This window comes from Ursus maritimus, unplaced genomic scaffold, assembly GCF_017311325.1.
Source record: "Ursus maritimus isolate PB19 unplaced genomic scaffold, ASM1731132v1 scaffold_26, whole genome shotgun sequence".
NCBI lineage: Eukaryota > Metazoa > Chordata > Mammalia > Carnivora > Ursidae > Ursus > Ursus maritimus.
Window position 1 is genome coordinate 41,825,687 of NW_024425119.1, and position 8,892 is coordinate 41,834,578.

Genomic DNA, 8,892 nt, shown 5'->3' on the forward strand with positions numbered 1-8,892 from the left:
GAGGTGGTGGAAAGACAGGGACAATGGGGAAGGCATTTGGCTGAGGGAACAGCAAGAGCAAAGGCAGAGAGGCGTGAAATTGCGTGGAGAGTCTGAGATCTCAGCAATAAAGCTGCAGCCCAGGCAGGGGCGGGGAAGGGAGCCTTGTTCCCTAAAAAAAGCTGTGGCCATGGATGACCAGGAGGAAGGCAAGAAAGGGCTCTTGGAACACCACATTCCGGTCCTGTCTGGTCCCTCTCCCTTACCCCCTCCAGTCTGCGTCCTGGAATTTTCACCCATGGGATCCTCAGCCCAGCCCACTCTTAGACCACGGCCAGAGAATCCCGCGGGGCCTCAGAGGCCAAACTCCTCCCTGTGCCTCTCAGCCCCCACTTCTTCTCCTGGGGGGATGGAGGTCCCCCTGAGGAATTGGGGTTATCTGGGACTCACCAGAAGCAACTCCACTGCCCTACATAGCTAAATTCCCTTTGGCCCAAGAGGACTTTCGCCCAGAAGGTATCACAGCGAGGGCGAGGGTCGCTCCTCGCTGGGGTTGCTGCTGCGGACTCCAATGGACGCAAGTGGAAATAAATGAAATGGTGTTAAATATGGGAAAGGGGGATTTACGAGGCCTGTCACCGCGTCCAGCGCAGCCAGCCGGCAAGCCCCGCCCCTTTCTCGCCCACCCCAGGAAGTCGCGCCCCGCCCCCTGCCCGCAGCTCCGCCGCCGCGGGGTCCGCGCCCCGCTGCTGGGTCCGGGCAGCGCCGCAGCCCCGAGCCGCCCGGGGACTGGGTCCTCCGGGGCCAAGGCTCAGCGGAGAACGGCGGTTGCTCCCGGCCAGGGGGTCCGGGGAGGGGCTCTGAGGAACCTCAGAGCGGCCTTTTCCAGCAGGGTGCACCGGAGGTTCAGGCTGGATTCCGGAGGGTCTGGGGCTCCCTGTGCAGCTCAGGGGGCTTTGGGCCGTGGCACTATCCGGCCCACTCCAAAGACTCCACAGGGAAGGCTCTGGGCCCCGAGAACCGAGAAGTGCCCCCCGCAGAAGCCCACAGTGGGCTTGGAAGCAGAGCCTGGCTCCCCGCTGCCTGGCCCAGGGCAAGAGCCCGCTCAGCCGCGGCAGCCCGTGCGGACCACAACACAAACATTCTTCCGTCCTCTATTCTCCTCCAAATTAGGTAGCCATGGAGACAGGGCCAGGCAGCCTGACAGCCCCACGGCCTAATCCTGATTTAGTGACCGTCCCTTTAACAGCCCACCCACCCGTCCACCCACCCCTGCGCTCCGGGCCGCCGCTGGGCGCGGGCTCCAGGCCGCTCGCAGACCCTTCCCAGGCCTCCTCCGCCCAGGAGCGGCTCGGGCACCGCAGGCGCCGGGGAAGGGGGCCCACCCTTGCTAAGCACCTACTGTGCGCCCGCCCTTCTGCGGAGGACCCTCGACAGAGCAAGCTCCTAGCAAGGGAATCTCTGCGTAGAGCGAGAGGGCTCTGGGAGTGGGCCATTTTAAGGGGCTCTCTCTATAGAGCGGGGAGCTCAGAGGGTCTCCCTTGTAGCTTGTAGCCCCGGGGCGAAGGTAAGTGCAGCTTCTTGCAACGCCCTGACTCTGAGATGGGGCTACGCTCTCCCCCGGTCAGAAGAGAAGAAAGGAAGGGGGTGGGCGTTAGGGGCGCAGGGCCCGAAGTGGCCTCAGTCTCCTGTCACTGCCCCGTCACGATGCTGGGGAATCTCCGGGCCAGGAACCCAGCCCCCACCCCCTCCCACACACACACAGGGGCCGCTGGACAAAGACCTGACGGAGTGGGAGGGGCCTGCGGGCCGGCCCTCCGGCTCCGGACACAGGATCCTTCGGGGACCCGAACCCGCAGATCCCGGCTCCCCACCCCCCAATCCCGCAGGCTCCCCCCAGAGCCGGTCGCTCGCTATTGCTGCAACCTGCGCACCAAAGCGGGCGGCGAAGAGGGTGCCCGTCGCGGCGGAGACGAGATCCCCTTGTCTGCCGTCCCCCTCCCCCCGGGAAGTGACCCTCGGCTCCCACGCACCCGCCCGGGTCTCCGGCTGGCCTTGCCCTTCGACCCCCGCCTAGTTGAACCCCGCGCCCCGCAGCCCCGGCCCTCTCCGGCCCTCACACTGCCCCGCGCCCGCGGACAAAGCTCCGGACACCCCGACCGAACGGTCACCACCCCCTGACCCCGGCCCGCCCGCGCGCTCCCGTGCCTGCCCCCGCCCGAGCCCGCAGTCCCGTACCTCGGCATCCCGGCCGGGTCCTAGGTGAGTGTGCGCGGCCTGGGGGGTCGTCCGGCCCCGGGGCCGGGGCGCGGGCCGGGGGCGACAGGCCGGGGCTGGGGGGCAGCGGCGCTCACCATCCTGGAGCCGCTACTGCTGCGGCTGCTGCGGCCGCCGCGGCCGGGAGCGGGACTGGGCAGTGGGGGTGGCCGGACAAGGGGCCGCCCCGGCTCCCCCCGCAGGCAGGACCCCCACCCCCACCCCCGCCTCCCCTCGCCCGCCCCCAGCGCCCTCCCTCGCAGGCCTTTGCTCCCCTCCCCTTTCCCTGCTCCTCCCTCCCCTACTGCCCCTCCCTTCCCCCCAACTCCCGCCCCTTCTCTGGCCCTCTCCACCCGGGGCTCCTTCCCCGCCCTCCCCCACCTCGCCCCCGCCCCGCCCCCACCTCCCCTGGGCTCGCCCGTCCCCTCCTCTCAACCCTCCCGGCTCGGCCCCGCCCCCTCCCTCCCCTGGCTCTAAAATAAATTAGCCACAGAGGGGGAGAAAAGAGCAAATGACCCTTGGTGTGGATAGTGTCCTTGCGCCACTCTCCGGCGCGCCCGGGCCTCTCCCGGGCCGTCGAGCGGGAAGTTGGGGTGGGGGTGGAGGCCGGGCAGGCCGGTAAGGGTGGGGGAGCGGTCCGCTGAGGGGGGAGGCCGGGATTCAGTGGGGCCTCCGAGCGTGTCCGCTGGGTGTGAGAGGCTTCCTGGGTCGAAGGGCAAAGGGGAAGGCAGCCAAAGGGGAAAGCAGTCGGCCCTGCCCGGCCCGCCCCGTCTGCTTGCCGCCCTAGACCCCCTCACCCAGTACAGCCTAGACCCCTTGGCCAAAGCCTTGTTGACTCATGCCCTCATCCTCCCGGCCCACCCTCCCCAGGTGCCCTGAGTTCCTACTGTAGCATAAGAGACTCGGCTGCCCCCAGCCTGGGATGCAGAGGGTGGGACACACACGGGCCGGCAAGTCCCCCTCTCCACTGATGCCATTCCCAGAGGCCTGTGGCCGTGGGGAAGCCCTGGACTTGGACAGCTGAGGGTGGGGTGTGAGTTTTAAAGGTGGGCTTGGCTGGAGAGCTTCCCCAAGAAGGCGGCTCTCACATTGGGCCAGGCAGGATGAATGGTGGAAGGCAAAGATGGACGATGAATTCCAGACCGGTGGTCTGCTGAGAGGTGTCCAAAGACGTTCATTGATTGGTGCATTCATTCCACAGACGTATTGAGCGCAGACCCTGTGCCAAGCTTTGGGCTAGGCGCTGGAGACACCTGAGAGAGGCTCAAAGGCACATCCCTGTCTCTGTGGAGCTCCCAGCCCAAGAGTAGACAGAATCCTATCAGACACCCAGGCTCACCGCTTTGGCAATGATCCAGGTGGGGAAGGAAGGCCACGGGGCAAGCAGCCCATAGAAGAACCCACTTTGCCCAAGGAGCTTGTAGGAGATGGGGCTGAGCTTAGGTTGGAGGGTCCAGGTGCATTTCCTGGATGGGATGTTGAGGACCCAGAGCGTCCCACCTGTGGAGGCCCCACTAGCACCCACGCAGGTTCTGCAACTCACCAAGAGCAGGCTCTTCTCCAGCCCCGGAATCCTCTCTTCCTCTCCACTTCACACCCCCAGGGCCACACCTGGCACAAAGGACAGATGTGTCCAGGCTCACCGTGCTAGGGCAGCCCTGGCCTCAGGAAACCAGAAAAGCAGGACAGAGCCACAGCCACTACCCTCGGAGAGCTGATACTCCCTGCTGAAGGCGCCATCCCAGGACAACAGAGGCAGAAGGAACTCGGGTGTTTCTTTACTGACGGGGCGTCTGAGGCCTAGAGAAGTGACATTCTTGGGGTCACACAGCAAAACTGGATCTAGAAACCAATGTACTCTTTCCATCCTACCTGTCCTGCTCCCCAAAGGTCGGAGGCAAGAGTTAAGAGAGAGGCCAATGTCCACGGGAACTAAGTGACCTCAACCAGCTGGACTAGTTCCAGAAGGCCAAGCCTGCCATTGCCAGGGCATGGTGGCGGGGTGTCACTGGGGGCCATTCTCCTCCAGGCTCCAGGCCAGGGGTGGATGACAGGAGTGAAGTTAGACAAAAGAATTGATAATGTGCTCCCCTTGAGCAACAGTCCAGTTCTCCCTCATCCCCCAGGACCCTCCAGTGGTGTTTGGAAGGACAAGGTTAGACCTCAGGAAGGCCTTCCCAATAAGATAGTAGGACAGTAGGACAGGCCGGCGTGATGAGAAGGCCTTCACCAGCCTCCGGGAGCAGGAGGGAACGCTCTGCATCTGTGAGGTGCTGAGTTATTTCTGATGGGCAAACTAGCATGAGTCCCATTAAGGGGGTTAGTTATCAGGTGGGGTGCGGCCGGCCTCTTCACCCTTCTGCCCCCCATCCTGCACCAGTGCTCGGGCAATGAAGTGTGGCTCCCCTCCCGAGCTCATTAAAGTCCTGTTAATACATCATCCAGCCACCTGGGCTGACAAATACTCAATCCCAGCAAACGGCCCTTCATCATGTCTCTCCCTCTGCCCTCCTGGGCAGGGCGCTGGGGGTCTGTTCTCTGAGGACTCCCTGCTCACCCCTGTCCTGGCTGACCCTAGTCAAGGGATCTGTGCCCTGAGAGCCCCTTGCTGGAGAGAGGAGTCGGGCTGGTCTCGTGATCAGCTCAGGGGTGGGTCAAGTGCCCTGCGGCGCATTGGATAATAACAGTGGGGATGACGGCAGTAATGCTTGGCTTCTGCAGAGGGCCCTCCATTCCTTTCTAGTCCTTTTGCTTGTATCACATCCAAGGTGGAGAATCCCACCCCCGACCCCACTCCCAGGGAAGGCAGGGCTACCTTTGCGTGTGTTCGTGCGGAGCTTGTGTGCCTTAGGGACGTGTGTGTGCATGTGCGATCTTCCTGGTCCAGAGACTGGCAACAAGGCCTTTCTGGAAACATGAAGAAAACTTACCCAGCTGGCCCGGGAGAACCAGCGAGAAGAGTTTCAGAGAGAGGAGAGTCAGAGGGAAGATGTGGAGGGCCGAGGGGGAGGGAGGGAGGAGCAGGTGGGGTGAGGAGGAAGGAAAGAAAAGGGCCCGGGGAAGGATGGGGGTGGGAGGGAGGAAGGGAGGAAGAAGAGGAAGAGAGGAAGAGGAAAGGGCGGGGAGAGCTCTCTTTGTGGTCCTCTGGACCGGCCACTCAGGAGTCATTAAGAAGCAGGAAAGGAAGGAAATGCGTCCCGGGGCTGAGGGATTGGGGTGCGCCCAGACATGCCACACCCAGCTCGCTGCTGCTGTGCTCACCACTCACCAGGGCTCAGGCTGCTCCCCCCACAAATGGGGGCCCTCGCTCTTGTCTTGCTGACTCCTTGGCCCCAAAGGCCCAGCTCCCAATGCCTCCTCAGCCCTGCTCAAGCCCCTCACAGCTCATACCACCTTTGCCTTCCCGGGAGCTACAGGCTGTCCGGGGGCCCATCCTCCCCCACAGCCAGCAGCTCTTTTTTTTTCTTTCTTTAGTAACCTCTCCACCCAATGCGGGGGTCCAGCTCACGAGCCCGAGATCAAGAGTCGCATGCCCTACCGGTTGAGCTGGCCAGGTACCCCAAGCCAGCAGCTCTCAAGGGCCTCCATGAGAACTAGAAAAAGTGTCCTTCTGGGCAGACAGGCCTCGGTGCCAGACCACACAAGATTTGGGAGGAGGAGCTGGGGCTGGCCATCAGTCCCCTCCTTCCCCTTAGGGGCCCAACCCTTGGGGACTCTGGTGCCCACCTTCTAAATCCTCAGCACACATCTGGCTCTACCATTTGGTCTGTGAGCAGAAGCACATCCACCAGCCCCCCACCGGGCAGCACAGTCTTTGGGCCAGCACCCCAAAATGAACTGTCATCTCCCCCGTGTATCTTTATAATACAGCCCCACAGAACCTCTCACGAAGCACCCACACCAATTTAATACCCGAGCCTCTCTCCCTGGAGTATCTTCTCCCCTATTCTGTCTGGGAGCTCCTATTCATCCTTCAGAACCCAACTCAGAGAGCCCTTCTTCCCTAAAGCATTCCCCAGCTATCCCCCACCCCCAGCAGAGCTGAGAGCTCCTACCCAGAGCTCTCCTAATCCTTTTTCCTAGGTTCCAGGTGTTAGAGCCCAATACCCTGCTTCCTAGAGGGGCCCTTCCCTTCCTGCACCCTGTCTAAAGGCAGAAGACTACATGTAAGCCTGACCACCTCACTTTTCACATGCCAGCCCCTCTGGAACCCCATTGGGCTTCTCATTTCCCTAAAGCTCACACACCCAGGGCAGAATGGGGAAGTGGAAATCCAAGTGGCTCAGAGGTCTCCCCACCCCCACTCTGCCCTCACTGGGGCTGGGCCTGCCCGGAGACTCCCAGCACATCTGGTTGTACTTAAATCATCCAGCGCCCAACTGCCCAGGCACGGCCCCTGCTTTTCTCCCCTCCCTGGTCTCCTCCCCTTCCTAAACCAGCCTTCTAGTTCTCTCCTCCAGGATGCCTTCCCTGATTGGCCCACAGCCCACCCTTGAACCCTCCACCTCTGTGGGTCTGGGTTCTGGGATGTGTGCTTAGCGTGGCTAAGGAACCCCATCCTTTCCAAGCATTGGTCCTGGATAGAAACCTTCCTCCCCGCCCCCGCCCCAGGCAGGATGGAGAGCTGACCAAGGGCCACTCCTCTGTCCCACTGGCCTCCAGCCTGGCTGCCTGCAGTTCCTGGTGTGTGCCACGGAGAGTGGGAGTGTTTCTGCCTTTTTCAAGTTTTGGTTCAGATCCAGACACAGAGCTGTTCCCACGACAACTCTCGCTGTCAGCCATTTTCCAAAAGGCTTTGCTAATATTCAAGAATCAAAGGGAGGGGCGCCTGGGTAGTGCAGTCGTTAAGCGTCTGCCTTCGGCCCAGAGCGTGATCCCGGCGTTCTGGGATCGAGTCCCACATCGGGCTCCTCAGCTGGGAGCCTGCTTCTTCCTCTCCCTCTCCCCTGCTGTGTTCCCTCTCTCGCTGGCTGTCTCTCTGTCACATAAATAAATAAAATCTTAAAAAAAAAAAAAAAGAATCAAAGGGAAATCCATATAGAGAATACAAGTACGAAAAGACACCGGTTGCAAAGAACGGGACCGTGGGTGACCTGCTTCACCAGCGCCCCGGGGTTTGAATGTCCATCCGTTCGTTCAATAGCATGTACCGCTCCCTCAGCACACAAAGTTCTGGGAATAGAGCCTTGCATAAAACCCCGTGCCTCCTAGACAAACTGACGGTGGAGGAGAAGGACAGGTAGACGAACAAATGCAAGATGCCACCGCGGGCAGGCGTGGGAGGCGGTGGGGTGAAGTGATGGAAGGTCAGAGACTTTGGTTTGAGTCCCGGCTCCCCACTTCCCTGCGGCTGCCCCTAGGGGGGCCACAGAACCTTCTGGAGACTGTCTCCTCACCTGCAAAAGCGGGATGGCATGACCTAAGAGGGCTGTGGTGGGATTCCAGGGAGATACTGTGTGTGGAAGCATTTTGTGCGGTGCTAAGTGTGCGGCCGCTGTTATCATTAGGCTCATACAGGGTCTGTCTGGTGCTCAGGCTCAGTCTGACGCTCAACCGCTCAACTGCTGTCTCCGCCTCCCCTCCATGGGTGGGAGCCATGTTGGAGAAACTTCTCCGGTGGAGGGGGGGGACCCCCAGCCCAGAGCAGTGGGCAGTCACGGTACACACACACACACACACACACACACACACACACACACTTTTGTTATGCAAGTCAAACACCTTTTTACAAAAATTAGAACATATGGCTAAGCACAAAACAAAAAATTTTTTTAAAAATCAAATTCCTTAATCCTACAACCCAGAGATAAGCACTGGTAAGGCTCTGGAGCAGTCCAGGTGTTATTCTAGATATCGATATAGAGAGAGAGAGATCTCTACACTATTTTGTAATCTGCTTTTCTCAATAGACAAATAGTTTGAATATCTGTTCCTGTCTATAAATGCATTTATCCCACGTAATTTTTAAGATTTTTTTTTTTTTTTAAGATTTTATTTATTGGGACGCCTGGGTCGCTTAGTTGTTAAGCAGCTACCTTCGGCTCAAGTCGTGATTCCAGGGTCCCGGGACCGAGTCCCGCACTGGGCTCCTTGTGCAGCGAGGAGCCTGCTTCTCCTTCTGCCGGCCGCCCCCCCTGCTTGTGTGTTCTCTGACAAATAGAGAAATAATAAAATCTTTAAAAAATTTGTTTAAACATAGGATTTTATTTATTTATTTGACAGGAGAGAGAGAGTACAAGTAGGGGGAGCAGCAGGCAGAGGGAAAGGGAGAAACAAACTCCCGCGGAGCAGGGAACACAATGTGGGGCTCAGTCCCAGGACCCTGGGATCATGACCTGAGCCGAAGGCAGACGCTGCACCGACTGAGCCACCCAGGCGCCCCTAAGATTTTAAGTAAACTCCCCACTCAAGGTGGAGCTCCACCTTACAACCCAGGCAGGCACGTTCCACCAACTGGCCAGCCAGGTGCCCCATACCGTATAATTTTTAACGACAGCTTAATATTCCATCATGTGGACATGCAAGAATTAATTTAACAAGTTTCTGTTGTTGTCAGATTTTTTTCATCAATAAAAGCTCGATGAACTGACTTGTTAACATCCACCTTTGTGCATGTCTGGTTAGCATAATTCCTAGCAATAGGAGGCTGGGAATGCA

The 8,892-nt window shown here is 59.7% G+C and overlaps 1 protein-coding gene across 1 annotated transcript in view; it reads left to right on the forward strand.

Moving 5' to 3' along the window:
* The window catches only part of LOC121105378 (trithorax group protein osa-like), a 7,237-nt gene extending 5,077 nt beyond the window's left edge, over positions 1-2,160 (forward strand). Inside the window, exons 8-10 of the mRNA XM_040641951.1 lie at positions 671-1,028; positions 1,229-1,343; positions 1,869-2,160. Coding sequence (XP_040497885.1) covers positions 671-1,028; positions 1,229-1,343; positions 1,869-2,160 — 765 coding nt within the window. The remainder of the gene's footprint in view (positions 1-670; positions 1,029-1,228; positions 1,344-1,868) is intronic.
* The last annotated feature ends 6,732 nt before the right edge of the window (positions 2,161-8,892 follow it).